The sequence below is a fragment of the Bufo bufo genome, chromosome 11 (assembly GCF_905171765.1).
Source record: "Bufo bufo chromosome 11, aBufBuf1.1, whole genome shotgun sequence".
Lineage (NCBI taxonomy): Eukaryota > Metazoa > Chordata > Amphibia > Anura > Bufonidae > Bufo > Bufo bufo.
This window is the reverse complement of record NC_053399.1, coordinates 5,723,625-5,738,115: the sequence shown is the minus strand read 5'-3', so window position 1 is coordinate 5,738,115 and position 14,491 is coordinate 5,723,625. Positions and strand designations below refer to the sequence as shown.

At 49.4% G+C, this 14,491-nt stretch overlaps 3 protein-coding genes across 5 annotated transcripts in view; 1 reads left to right on the top strand and 2 right to left on the bottom strand.

The window, feature by feature from the left end:
• Positions 1-2,748, bottom strand: part of FANCM (FA complementation group M) — a 98,386-nt gene extending 95,638 nt beyond the window's left edge. The window contains exon 1 of one of the 3 annotated variants that reach the window (XM_040411360.1): positions 1,945-2,748. In XM_040411360.1, the coding sequence (XP_040267294.1) occupies positions 1,945-2,590 (646 nt within the window). In that variant the 5' untranslated portion in view covers positions 2,591-2,748. Of the gene's footprint in view, positions 1-1,909 lie in introns of all 3 variants that reach the window. The other 2 variants (XM_040411359.1, XM_040411361.1) reach the window with 2 other exon arrangements.
• Positions 2,749-2,754: 6 nt separating this feature from the next.
• On the top strand, positions 2,755-8,683 carry FKBP3 (FKBP prolyl isomerase 3). Its single transcript, XM_040411379.1, has 7 exons — positions 2,755-2,913; positions 3,556-3,657; positions 5,479-5,586; positions 5,662-5,797; positions 7,833-7,900; positions 8,004-8,101; positions 8,521-8,683. Exons 1-7 carry the CDS (start codon positions 2,803-2,805, stop codon positions 8,573-8,575), a joined length of 678 nt encoding a protein of 225 aa, XP_040267313.1. The 5' UTR covers positions 2,755-2,802; the 3' UTR covers positions 8,576-8,683.
• An 867-nt stretch (positions 8,684-9,550) lies between these two features.
• Positions 9,551-14,336, bottom strand: LOC120981721 (ubiquitin-like protein FUBI). The gene is made up of 5 exons (XM_040411380.1): positions 14,245-14,336; positions 13,628-13,708; positions 11,832-11,976; positions 11,702-11,757; positions 9,551-9,821 (listed from the first exon to the last, which is right to left on the bottom strand). The coding sequence occupies exons 2-5, from the start codon at positions 13,700-13,702 to the stop codon at positions 9,696-9,698; spliced, it is 402 nt and encodes a 133-aa protein (XP_040267314.1). The 5' UTR covers positions 13,703-13,708; positions 14,245-14,336; the 3' UTR covers positions 9,551-9,695.
• Positions 14,337-14,491: the final 155 nt, after the last annotated feature.

Genomic DNA, 14,491 nt, shown 5'->3' with positions numbered 1-14,491 from the left:
TACTTTTATACACAGGACCAGGCAGTGTAAAGGTCATCACATCTGTCCCTCTCGAAGTGCAGAGGATGCGGCAGTTGCAAAGCCTCTAGGTGTAATGGTAACGCCCCCGTTGCTCCTAGAGGCTGATTTGCATATATTTTGAAATCCTTACAATTTGATTTGGATCCGATTCAGAGGAATTCACTGCTGATTCGGGTCAAATTTATTCAGAAAGTGCTCTGATTAGTGCTCTGGATAAGTCTTCTCTGTGTCTCGCCTTAATTCTCCCGAATCAAATTACACAGAATTCAGGTTCAGTTGAATCAGATTTTTTTTTAAAAATGTGGGTTGAATTTTGAAAAGGATTCACTCTTCTCTAGTCACCAGCATCAGACCAGTGGTGGTCCAGCACCGAACACAGCGCCCTACCCTGTTTAGGCTAATTTCACACTTGCGGCAGAGGATTCCGGCAGGCAGTTACGTCGCCAGAGAACTGCCTGCCGGATCCGGCAATCCGGACGCAAACTGATGGCATTTGTCAGACGGATCAGGATCCTGATCTGTATGACAAATGCATTGAAAGGTCGGATCCGTCTCTCCGGTGTCATCCGGAAAAACGGATCCAGCATTCATTTTTTTTCACATTTTTTGGCGGTCTGAGCATGCGCAGACTGCAATGCTGGATACGGCATTAATGCATTTCAATGGGAAAGTGTTCCGTAACTTTGGACGGAGATAAAACCGTAGCATGCTGCGGTATTATCTCCGTCCTGAAAAGGCAAAAAGACTGAACTGAAGACGTCCTGATGCATCCTGAACGGATCGCTCTCCATTCAGAATGTATGGGGATAAAACTGATCAGTTATTTTCCGGTATTGAGCCCCTAGGACAGAACTCTATGCCGGAAAAGAAAACCGCTAGTGTGACAGTGCCCTTAGTGGTTGTGTTTGGTATTGCAGCTCAATCCCATTTACATGAACAGGACTGAGCTGCACAAAGACCATGCGAGGAAGAGGCCGCAGCTCATCCTTCTAGTATCACCAGAGCAGTATATCGGGGTCTACAGAAGGTCGGTCTCAAACCCTCAGTAATTCCATTAGAGCGGCCACTACAGGGGAGATGCAGTACTACATGCTGACCCTTCAGCTGCACATACAGGTTTGTTACAGACCATCTGCTGTAGATGAGATGAGGGGTGTCCCGGCCGGTCCCACCGCCTTTACGACGTCCACATCCCCTAAAAGGGTCTTTATTGTCGGGGAACAAAGACATAAACTTCTAATGCTAATGTCAGGTTTTAGACCTACAGCGATGTTCATCCAGATCCTCCTAGTTGATGAACAGAATGTGACACGGAAAGCACTAGAGGGGAGAACCAGTATAGAATATAGAAGTTGTTCTGGGTTTGCAGAGGACAGGCCATGCATGTTTGACTGTGAGGGTCCGACCTCTGGGCCCCTGCCGGTGGTCTCTCATACGGGTGACAGGTGGCCGGCTGCGGCTGTACAATATACGAGGTCAGACCAGTAGGTAAAACCTCCCCAGTCGGTCGCCTCCCGTCAAGCTCTTACACGTTCAGTTTAGGGCTCATTCACACGGCCGTATGTATTTTGCGGTCCACAACACACGTCGTCCCTGCTGCATCCGTTTTATTTGCAGACCCTGTGACTTTCGCATCCGTATGTCCAGTCCAGACCACGGATCAACTGACGTCAAGGGATGCAACGCAGACGCCATGCGTATTTTGCAGATCAGCGTTTTGTGGACCGCAGAAATACACAGGTCGCTTGCCTGAGCCCTTAGGTTCGCAAGACAGCCAGGTGACAACCCATACGATTCTCCTGACAACTTCCGCGGTCACCCAGCTTTCCCGGTCTCCTGAACAGCACCACTATCCAGTCATACATACGCCAACCACAAGATAACTGACGGCCGGGATGTCACCCAGCTTTCCCGGTTCTTTACCAGTCATCTCCGCCATGTGCGCCTGGGGGATGCCCATGACCCGGAAGCAGGCCTCGATCTGCTGCGCCACCAGCGGTTTGGTCGGAGCCATGAAGATGATTTTCCCGGACGGGTACCAGCGGTAGAAGTTGTACATGACCACGGCGGCGATGAAGGTCTTGCCCAGGCCGGTCGGGAGGCAGACCAGGGTGTTGTGCAGCAGGGCCGCCTGCGCCATGGAGAACTGGTACTGCCGCAGCGGGTAGTTGGTGGGGTAGATCCAGACACCGCCGGCCGACAGGTCAAAGCCCGGTAAATTCTGGATGTCGGTGGCATGAGGAGGGGGGCAGGCGGGGGGCGCTCCGCAGGGGCCCGGCCCATGGGGCCCACCTTGATTTAGAGATTCCTCAGCCTCATATACAGCCACCAGCAGAACATCATCATCATCATCCTCCTCCTCCTGCCTGGCAGCCAGGGGCCAAACTGGTGCATTGGCCCTAAGTGGGGGCCCCTGTGAGGACGCATTCTTTCTGCAATTCTTTCCTTTACTATTTTTAGCAGAAGGCTGCGGCAGTCTCTTCGGCTCAGGGGCCACAGCAGGGCCCCATGTCTGGAAGAGGGTCTTTTGCTTCCCGTTCATCCCTCCGGCTCCATGTGAACGTGACATAAACACGACATTACGGTCCGGCGATTGAAATCAGCGCCCCGGAAGTACGTCACCCACAGTCTCCTCTTCCCGCATCCAATATGGCGGAGGCAGCTCCAGGGTCACGTGATGCTTGCTGTCTTCCGGCCTCTCCAGCCTGGCTAATAAAGTTCGATTGAATTAAAGGCATAGAAGAAGAGGGGGAAGAAAAAAAAAAGGAAAAAGCACGTGTGATGGCAGCGGCGGGGGAGCCGGTGAGGGAGTGGAGCCGGGAGAAGCTGCAGAGCGAGGAGCTGCCCAAAAAGGACCTCATCGCCTTCCTGCAGCAGCAGGCCTCCGAATCGGTAACGTCACAAAGCATTCTGGGGAAACTGCGGAACTACAACTCCCAGCGGGAGGTTTTTACGGGCATTGTAGTCTATAAATGGCTTGAGAGCTGTGGCCAGACTTATTGCTAATGATCCAGTAAATATCCCCTCAGATTAATGGTGAGGACCCCTAAAGAACATTGGGGGTGACAAACTGTAACTCCCATCGTGGAGCTCAGACCTAAAGCCCGGTGGGAGTCGTTGTCCGGTGCTCAGTGTAGCTTGGAGAGGGAGGAGGGGCTGACAACTACTCTGCCTCCGTCTCTGGCTCCGACAACGTAATATAACACCACTATGGATAGTGCCGTGAACCTGAATTACAGCGGACCCCCGGCGTTGTGATTACGGTAATCTGCAGCAATGTCATACGAGCCGTGACAAGGCCGAAGTCAGGTGGAACTGCCCTCTAAATCCTGCGTCCCTCGCTGTCCCTTTGCAGTATAAATAGATTCCCCCCATCATCCTCCCCCGCCCGGGGGGTTCAGTTACCCCGGTGCCGTCAGATCCATCCGCCCTGCAATCTGTATAGGACATAACTGACGCCATCCGACCACGCTAGGAGTTGTAGTTCCAGAGCTCTGCGGGATGATGTTCTAACTTGTGCCGTTTATTCCACAGTTTCTTGCCGAACATAAATTACTTGGAAACATAAAAAATGTGGCGAAAACCGCAAAGAAAGATCAGCTGATCGCAGCCTACGAGAAGCTCTTCGAGTCCAAGGTGAGCGCGACAAAGCCTCCAACCATTAAAGGGGCGTCACATCTGGACGCTTAGCATGTCGATGGGATAGGTGGGGGTCTTGCCTCTGTAAATAGAGACCACAGCGCATGCGCACCCCCCTCCTACATTCACCACTATGGGACTTCTGACAATGGCCAAGCCAGCGCTCTGCTTCCAAAAGCCTTAAGCTGTGCGTGCGCGGTGCGCTCCCTGCTCACGGCGGGGTCCCTTCTTGAAGTAGGAGCTGCTCCTATCGGACACTCAGGTCCCTTTCACACGAGGGAGTATTCCGCGCAGGTGCAATGCGTGATTCGAACGCACGGAATCCGGACCCATTCATTTCTATGGGGCTGTGTACAGGAGCGATGGTTTTCACGCATCACTTGTGCGTTGCGTGAAGATCGCAGCAGGTTCAATAATCTGTGATTTTTCACGCAACGCAGGCCCCATAGAAGTGAATGGGGCTGCGTGAAAATCGCATCCGCAAGCAAGTGCGGGTGCGATGTGTTTTTCATGGATGGTTGCTAAGAGACGTTGTATACATTCTGTTTTTTATTGTGCGTGTGCGCGAGGCATCAGAATGCATTGCACCTGCGCGATAAAAACTGAACGTGATCGCAAAGAAAACTGAGTGCACTTGCTTGTGAAATCGCACATTTTGCACTGAACGCATCCGGACCTAATCCGCACGCGCTCGTGTCCAAGGGGCCTTATGGTGTATCCCAGGGCTGGCCAACCTGCAGCTCTCCAGCTGTTGTAAAACTACAACTCCCACCATGCCCTGCTGATAGATGTAGACAGACTGGGCATGCTGGGAGTTGTAGTTTTGCAACAACTGGGGAGCCATCAACATGCTATAAGTGTCCAGATGGGACGGGGGTCCTGTCCGGCGGACCCTATAACGTGGAAGGATTCGTACTTCCCTGATCCCCACCGCTGGGTTCTGGCTGTTTCGCTTTGCCACCGCAGCGCTCCGTTCTCCCCACATCAACATCCAGTTTGATACGGGTGACGCAACACATGGGGGACACATCATTGGGTGCGGTGGCCAAACCGGAAGTTTGAGGGGATGGGGCAAAGGAGCGATGGAACCCGGTGACGGGGATCAGGTAAGTATGATGCTCTCCACAGGTCCAGCCACATTGGGGGTTCTGTCCGAAAGGCCTCTGGGGCGAACGACCACTTTAGCCAAGGGGTAAAAGGCGCTCCTAATAACGTATAAGAGTATACGTTCCTACTACTCGTACATTAGAACCTTGCCTGAAAAGAACGCGAATATGAAATAATAAATCTATATTGTCTCATTTTATTAAAACCAGGAATCGCAAACTCTGCTGTCAGAGTAGATCGGGCTCGGGTCTGAGAGGGGGATCTTTACTGGCCACAGGAATGGGGGCGGCATGAAAGGAAGGTTACTAAGTATTACAGGGTGCGGAGCGGTAATCTATTCAGAGAGTAAAACCTGCAATACCCCTCCCCCGTAATTGGGGTTGCCCCCGAGCCCGATCTACTCTGACAGCAGAGTTTGTGATTCCTGGTTTTAATAAAGTGAGACAATACAGATGTATTCTTTCATATTCGCGTTCTTTTCAGGCAAGGTTGTAATGTAAAAGGCGCTCTGCGGACGGGTCAGCCTTGTGGTCCTCGTGCAGTAGCGTCTTTTCTCTACGCTCTGCCGTTCCTCCTTTGGTCTTCCTGGAAACCTATGAATAAATTGACAGCTGGGCTTTAGGCCCCTTGCAGACGAGCGTTCCTCCCGCAGCGAGTCGACATTGCAGCTCCCGGCACGGACAGGATTCACCTCTCCTTCTGTCATTTCAGCGCTTCAAAGGAAAGGACAGCTTGGATTCCGCGACTAAAAATGTCAAAGATCTCAAGGTCGATGATGGAAAAGCTGGCGAAACGACTGCAGAGGAAGTTGTGGATGAGGTAAGCTCCAGAGAGCGCCTACTGCGTGGGTGTATAGAGATGCATGCGCTGAGTTACCTTTTCTTTTATGACTAGGGCCCCCCAAAATACACCAAGCACATTCTGAAAAAGGGGGATAAAACCAACTTCCCGAAGAAAGGGGACACTGTCCAGTGCTGGTACACCGGGACGCTGGAGGATGGCACCGTCTTCGATTCCAATATCGCTACCAGTAAGAGCAATGATTTATGGGCTGTGGCTATATCCAGTAAAGTGAGACTAAAAAAATCCAGAAGGGCTTCACCACTAATTCGGTGAAGCGGCAGCAGAATCCGCTTGTTTGACACATTTCACCCTTGGGATTGCAAAGGCTGAATCCACAAAGGGTTAACCAGGTGCAGATATAAAACCCACACCGCATGCCAGTTGACGTGAGATCTGTTAAACTCTCATCCAATTTGCCGCTCCTGTAAAGCTCCGCAGATTCTCCACCCACGACCAGGACGTTTCCACAACATGTCTGGACTTGGGCATCAAGATCCGTCCTAGGGGCTCAATACCGGAAAAAAAACCGCTTCCATTTTGTCCCCATTCATTGTCAATGGGGACAAAACGCTAGTGTGAAAGTAGCCTTAGCCTAAGGGTCACCTGAAATTTTTTGGAGGAGGTTTTAAAGCAGGTTTTTCAGCAAAAGCCAGAAGTGGATTCAAAAGGAATCGGAAATGTAAAAGGAGGGACTTGTGCATCTTTCCTCAAAACCTCCTCCAAAACAAAACTGTGTGAGCCCACCCTAAGGTTTCATGCACACGGGCGAGATTTCCGCACGGGTGCAATGCGGGAGGTGAACGCATTGCACCCGCACTGAATCCGGACCCATTCATTTCTATGGGGCTGTGCACATGAGCGTTGATTTTCACGCATCCCTTGTGCATTGCGTGAAAATCGCAGCGTGCTCCTCTTTGTGCGTTTTCCATGCAACGCAAGCCCCATAGAAGTGAATGGGGCTGCGTGAAAATCGCAAGCAAGTGCGGATGCGGTGCGATTTTCACACACGGTTGCTAGGAGACGATCGGGATGGAGACCCGATCATTATTATTTTCCCTTATACAGAATGCATGGTACAATAGGGCTGGAGGGGTTAAAAAAAAAATAATAATAATAATTTAACTCCCCTTAATTCACTTGTTCGCGCAGCCGGCATCTCTTCTGTCTTCTTTGCTGTGCAGGAGGAAAAGGACGTCACTGCACTCATCACATGGTCCGTCACATGATCCATCACCATGGTAAAAGATCATGTGATGAGCGCAGTGACGTCATCCAAGGTCCTATTCCTCAAAGAAGACAGAAGAGATGGCGGCTGCGCAAGCAAGTGGATTAAGGTGAGTTGAATTATTTTTTTGGGTACTAAGCATTCTATTGTACTATGCGTTCTGTATTAAGAATGTGATTATTTTCCTTTTTATAATCATGTTATAAGGGAAAATAATACAATCTACACAACACCGAACCCAAACCTGAACTTCTGTGAAGAAGTTCGGGTACCAAACATGCCGATTTTTCTCACGCGAGTGCAAAACGCATTACAATGTTTTGCACTTGCGCGGAAAAAAATTGTGCATTTTCCCGCAACACAACCGGATCTTATCCAGGCCAAAAACATGACACCCGTGTGCATGAGGCCTAAGTCTGCTCTTTCTGAAAAAGGGCCATGCTTGGTATTGCAGAATTCACTTGACTATGGCTGACCTGCAATACCAGATTTGGCCCATGGGCACTGAAGGACCAGAAGCGAGAACCATTACTTACCTCCACCCTCCGCTGACTATTCAGTCCCCACTACTTTCTGCTTCCAGATTTTGGCCCGACACCCTGGAAATACCAAGAAAGGCCCATCACTTGTCTTAGGGAGCTCTCCAGCTGTGGGGCCCAATCGGAACGGCACCTGAAAAACACAGTGACATTCGCATTCTATTCCGGACTTTCTCCCTGGATGTGATCGGTCTCCACATAGCCTAGAAAAAAATAATAATCCAGAGTGTCTTTTTTTGAATGTCAGGATCCAGCGAGACCTGACTGAAGCGTTTGTAACCCTATGGCTCCATGTGCCCGACGGGTGTGTTAAAAACCGCTATAGAAGTTAGTGGAGAGGCGGCCGCACCTGGCCCTGTCCATTGAAATCTGTGGAAATTGCTGAGCCAAAAACGTTGAAGATGGGAAGACAATGTGTATAGACGTATAAGATATCCCTTTACTATTTACTTCATCAGGTGCAAAGAAGAAGAAGGCTACCAAGCCTCTGAGCTTTAAAGTCGGCATGGGTAAAGTGATAAGAGGGGTGAGTGTGATCCGTGCCCGCTGTACGGCCATCATTGTATTCGGGGGACTCGGCCTACACCTATTCTAGAAGGAGAAGCTTAACTGGTCTGCGTTTCTTGCAGTGGGATGAAGCGCTTCTCACGATGAGCAAAGGAGAAAAAGCCAAACTTGGAATCCAACCAGAATGGGCCTATGGCAAGAAGGGGCAGCCTGACGCCAAGTATCCTTCCATCGCTTGTCCCAGCAGGTTTTCTAGAAGCCTTCCTTGCGCTGCCTCCCATTTTCTAAGCTTTCATTCTGAACTTGCTTGGCAAGGATAAATGGCAGCTTGGATTCTGAGACCCACCCAGTTGGGTACATGTGCAAACATGGTGGTCACCCAGAGAGCGGAGGTCAAGAGCTTGGGGAGCAGCCGAATCCTGATCTAATGCACTGGGAATAGCGATGAGCAGCTGCTCCCCCTCCCCTGACAGCTTTGCTCCTGAGCCGCGGCTATGCTTTCACGTGTATTCAGATGAGTGGTGCCTGCACCGTTGGCATTTGCGGCGGCGGCTCTGCGCTTGCACCACTACTGGCAGGGACAATCCAGATAAGGTACCACATAAGTTACGTCCACTTTTCCTTAATGGCATTACCCAGAATCCCACCCAACGCGAAGCTCTTCTTTGAGGTTGAGCTGGTGGCTATCGAATGAAGAGCTTGCAGAAATTTGCCATCAAAACTGAATGTGAAAGCCTCGTTTACATGGGTGTCGGCAGCAGTTCTGTAAATAAAGGAGACGTCTTCACTTCTGCTGACAGTTTCCTTTTTAGTCTTGTGTGTCCTCACTTCGTCAGTTAGGCTACTTTCACACCTGCGTTCGGTGCGGATCCGTCTTGTATCTGCACAGACGGATCCGCACCGATCATGCAAACGTTTGTATCTGTTCAGAACGGATCCATTTGCATTCATAATGCAAGACTTACACTGAAAGTCAATGGGAGGCGGATCCGTTTTCAATTGCACCATATTGTGTCCGTGAAAACGGATCCCATGACTTACAATGTAAGTCAGGACGGATCCGTTTGGCTCCGCATCGTCAAGCGGACATCAAAACGCTGCAGGCAGCCTCCAGAGCGGAATGGAGGCTGAACGGAGCCAAACTGATGCATTCTGAGCGGATCCCCATCCATTCAGAATGCATTGGGGCTGAACTGATCCGTTTTGGGCCGCTTGTGAGATCCCCGAACGGATCTCACAAGCGGACCCAGAAACGCCAGTGTGAAAGTAGCCTAACTCAAAGGGGTTGTCTAGGCATCACACCAGTCCACGGGCGGTGGACAGCCACTTTATTCTGTTCCTGGTAGAGGGGTATTCCCCTCTGGGACATTGATGGCCTAGCAGTAGGCCATTATCTAGAACGGGGCTCATGAAGTAAAGGAAAGCGCACTAAGCATCTGGATATGGGAGCGACCTGATGGCATATCCGAATTATAAGCAGTCAATGGCTCCGCTGGGAATACCCCTTTAAGCAGAGCATCAATACTGCACACAGCCCGTCTACGGCTACAAGATGCATCAGGGCGCCTGAGAGCGGAGAAGACGAGCCCAGGAATTGGTGGCTCTGCAGATGAGGGGGGCACCGGCTTTAGTTTTTTCTTGAACAGGAAATTTAAATCTAAACCCATAATTCGTCTTTGAAAAAGCACGAGCAGTTTATTAGCAAAATGGCAATATTACAGTTAATTTCACAAAAGAAAAATCGACAAATTTATTTCAAAATTAAACCTGAAATCAGATCTTCCACCGCAGTGTCCCCGCTGAGAAGTCGGGATTTAAGAATTGGCATTGGGACCTTTTTTCTTGCCAAATGTAGGAACCACATTGACAAATCTGCGGTTGTACTGCATGCGTCTCTTGGCTCGGCCCGTCTTCTTTTTCTTCTTCTCTTGTTTTGCTACCTGAAAAATAAAAGTCCGTTGAGGCTTCAGATCTAAAGATCCAGTGACGGAAGCAGACGGCACTCGATCAGTAGGTGTTAGAAACAGGTCCACGTGTAGTAAAACCACAGCTAACCTTTATGTATTGAAGTTCAGAACAATCCAAGCAAAGGGTCTTACAACCTTCATCGGACCACTGGACTGTCGTTAACTACTCCATGGCAGAGCTAGGGAGTAAGGTTACTTTCACACTTGCTGCAGCCGGCCAGATCCGTGCTAACGCTAGCCCACTGTGCCGCCGGAAGTCCGCTCCGGCCCCATTCACTATAATGAGGACCTCTGGCGGCACAGTGGGCTAGCGTTAGCACGGATCCGGCCGGCTGTTCCCCTGCCAGTCTTCCAGATCCTGCTGCCACAGGTGAGAAAGTAGCCTAAACCTGACACTATGGTGTCCCAAGTGCAAGGTACACAGCTGTGCCTGGTAGACTCCCTATATACACTATTCGCCAAAAGTTAAGGATATTTGGCTTTTGGGTGAAATTTATGGATAACATAAAAAGTTCCAGCTCCAGTGATATCAGATCATGAAAGTCAGGCATTTAGGTAGAAGCAGCAATAATGATTTCCTCATTTATTGACACAAAAGCCGACCCCAGTGCTGGATACACCACCACAAAAATGTCAGTCTCTCAGGAACTTTTCCTGTTGACGACGTCTCCTGCTGGTCACAAGTCGACTTCTTGTCTGCTGAGGCACGGCATCCCACTCTTCCTGAAGGGCGGCCCTCAGGTCATTGAGGTTCTGAGGTACGAGCCTCTACGCGGCGACTCAGCTGATCTCATAGGTGTTCAAAGGGATTCAGGTCTGACAGTATTATGTCAGTGTTATCCAATACATTCCAGAACTGTAAGGGTTACATAGCATCATAAATCAATGTAATGCTATGCGAGCCCAGCAGTGCTGGGAGGTCAGGACGGGTGCTGCGAGTCCAGAGCGTGACACTCGCTCGTCTGAAAGGGGCCTAAAGGTTAGAGTGCATTTTAGGTTCATCGTGAAATTTCCCCAACAAGCCAAATATCCCAAATTTTTGTGAGTGGTCTATCTCTGGATTGTCCTGAACATCAATTAATAAAAAGGAACTTTAGCTGTGATTGGAGACTGCAGATTGACTTTACTCCATACAGATCGATCAAGCCACCCCACCAGACACCCCGTGAGATGCTATGGGAAGAAAGCAGCCATGTCTCTTTAATTCTGGAAACCAGTTTGTGCCTGATGAGTGTATGGAGTGGGCTGGTGAGGTGAGCACTCGGCATATGCAGCAGGTACGGCACAGGGCACCCTACCGGATCCTGTACTGAACCGCCAGATTTATTCACTGCAAAGAGATCCAGCAGTGATCTGCCAGTTTCCGGCATAAATGCTGGGTTTCGGCAGAACTGTTGCATGCAAAGAGTTCTTTTTTCTGGTCGACAGCTGGCATATGTGCCGCAGCAGGCAGCCAGATCTCTCCAACATGGAGGTGTGAATGCGGCCTTGGACAGCTGACATTCACCCGCAGCAGATGAGGTGCACGATAACTCCAATCCGAGGAAAATTATCAGAAAGTCGTATGTACTCCTCTATGGTATTTTGCGGACAAGAATAGGCATTTCTATTTATGGGCGGCCTGTTCCGTTCTGCAAACTGTAGAACGCAAAACATGGCACGGTCGGTCGTGTGCATGAGGCCTAAGGCTGTCATTTTACAGCATCGTAAACACAAATAGTGTTGATCACAAATATTCATCACTAAACCAAACAAGAAAATTTGGAAATGGGTTCCCGAGAGTCTCCCGCAAACCTCCTGTTAAAGTGTATAAAACAGGATCGGTCAAACGCTATAAATGGCGCTTTACTTACTTTGGGGGTCTGACCTCTCACTTTCCCAGCACGAGCCAGTGAGCCGTGGACTTTACCTGCAAGAAGAAGAGGCTGTAACGATACAGGGTCCTGGCGTACAGGGGGCGACACGTACATGCAGTTCTCCTACCTCCCAGAAGTCTGGCCGATACGTTCAGGGTACTCTGCGCCCGCACCCCACAGGCCGACAGAACGGCTTCATCTTCCAGAGCGATCCCAGCGCAGGACAGAACCAGATCACAACCCAAGAGGCCTTCCAGCTGAGCGATACGTTTCTGAAGCACAGAGACGGACATGTCAGGCGTCGGCCGCTGTCGTATTTCTGCTGCTCTACACACTAGATATCATACGCCCCCAGCAGCGCTCATCCTCCACACACACACATTGGGGTTAGTTCACACCTACAGCGCATAAAGCGATTAAAAAACAAAAATGGGGTCATTTAACAAACTGGTGTAAAGTAGAACTGGCACTTACCTATAGCAACCAAAATGAAAGGTGGAGTCTGATTGGTTGCTATGGGCAACTAAGCCAGTTCTACTTTAAACCAGTTTGATGACCCCAAACCTTTCATATTTCCCATAGGTTTACGGCTATCATCTGGAAGTGGCGATTTAAAAAAATAAATAAAAAATACAACCCAAAAGCATCAAAGCACTAAAAACACAGGCCAAGCATTTTATTTTTTTTGTCTGTTTTAGGCTACTTTCACACTAGCGTTCGGAGCTCCGCTTGTAAGTTTTGTTTGAAGGCTCTCACAAGCGGCCCCGAACGGATCCGTCCAGCCCTAATGCATTCTGAGTGGACGCGGATCCGCTCAGAATGCATCAGTTTGGCTCCGTTTGTCCTCCGCTCAGCAGGCGGACCCCTGAACGCAGCTTGCAGCGTTCGGGTGTCCGCCTGGCCGTGCGGAGGCAAACGGATCCGTCCAGACTTACATTGTAAGTCAATGGGGACGGATCCATTTGAAGTTGACACAGTATGGCTCAATTTTCAAACGGATCCATCCCCCATTGACTTTCAATGTAAAGTCAAAACGGATCCGTTTGCATTATGAACAAAAAAAATATTTATTTTTTATTTATTTTTTGTTCATGGTAATGCAAACGGATCCGTTCTGAACGGATCTAAGCGTTTGCATTATAGGTGCGGATCCGTCTGTGCAGATACCAGACGGATCCGCACCTAACGCAGGTGTGAAAGTAGCGTTACTGAGGTTTTGGCTTTTTTCAGCCTTGAGGAACTTTTTTTTTACGTCCACGGCGTCTTTCCTGAAATCACAGCATGCTCCGGGTCTTGCTTTAGAGCAGGCATCCTCAACCTGCGGCCCTCCAGCTGTTGCAAAACTACAACTCCCAGCATGCCCGAACAGCCTACAGGTATCGGCCTACAGCATGGCATTGTGGGAGTTGTAGTTTTACAACAGCTGGAAGGCCGCAGTTTGAGGATGCCTGCTTTAGAGGATAGAACCTTTGGTGATTTTTTTTCAAGAAGGATTAAAAAAAAAAAGTGTGTGAAGGGAGCTTGCTGTAGCAAGGTTTTTGCATACTGTTCTACAAAAAATAAAATAAAAAAAGTGACATTGTGGGGAGGGGGTACATACTTTCCTATAAAAAAAAAAAAACAAGAGATGAAAAAAGTGCCACCTGGGCTCAAATAGGTCCAAATGAGCCTCGGGGCTAGTTCACACGACCGTGCAGTGTTTTGCGGTCCGCAAATTGCTGCATTCTCAAACAGCTGATTGGTGGAGGTCCCGGTGTCGGACCCCCTCCTATCCAGAGGACAGGTCATCAGTTGTAAAATCTCAGAAAACCCTTTAAAAAAAACAAAAAACACATGAAGACCTTCCATCAGGGATGTCTCTGCCACGGCGGCAACGTCCTAACATCTCACTAACCCTACACAGCCGCCATCACGGACACCTACCTTAACATCCGTCACGGTGTCTTGGTCGGACACGTCCAGCGTGTGGAGGGCTCGGCCCGCAATGAAGATCTGCATGTTGTACTGAATGGGGGAAAAAATAAAAAAAAAGGGAGGTAAAAACTATTAGAGGATTTTGTATTAAATCCTACTTCTTAAAGGGGCTGTCCATGTATAGGCAACATCAACAATGCCTTTATTCAATTTACCACTACATTTCCCCCTCCTTCAACGACCTTATGTCCCGGGCTCCCATCCATCATTTTTTCAAAGCAAAGGTGAGCGTTGATTGGTTGCTATGGGCAACTAAGACAGCTTTCCTATTAGTTTTGATAAATGAGCCCCCATTGGGGGCTCTGCGTCCATCGCTGGGGGTCCCAGGTCTCACCAATACCAGGTTCTCGCCTCTTTAGATCACAGTTGCTGGGTGGAAACCATCAACAAGCAGGTTTTTATAACTTTTATTCTAGTTCTGGTTATACATATTGACTCTTCCCACATAAATAACAAGTAGGGGGAGATTTATCAAAACTAGTGTGAAGGAAAACTGCCTTAGTTGCCCCTAGCAACCAATTAGATTTCACCTTTCACTAATTAGCAATTACATTGGCGCTACTTACGGTTCCTTCCTAGGCGCTGTGCTAATAAGAGAAAAGTCCAGACTCCAGAGAGTTCCTTCCGTGACTTCTGTCAAGCTCCTTACTTGTGAAGTTTCCGCATGCGCAGTCTCAATAAAACTGATCTGCTTCCGGACGTAATGACGTAGAAAGCACGTTCCTGCGCACGCGCATTGTACGCATCGCTGACCGCAACCAACGCTGAGACTGCAGGAAGCAGCGTGACGACTGTCTGCGCATGCGTCCTGGG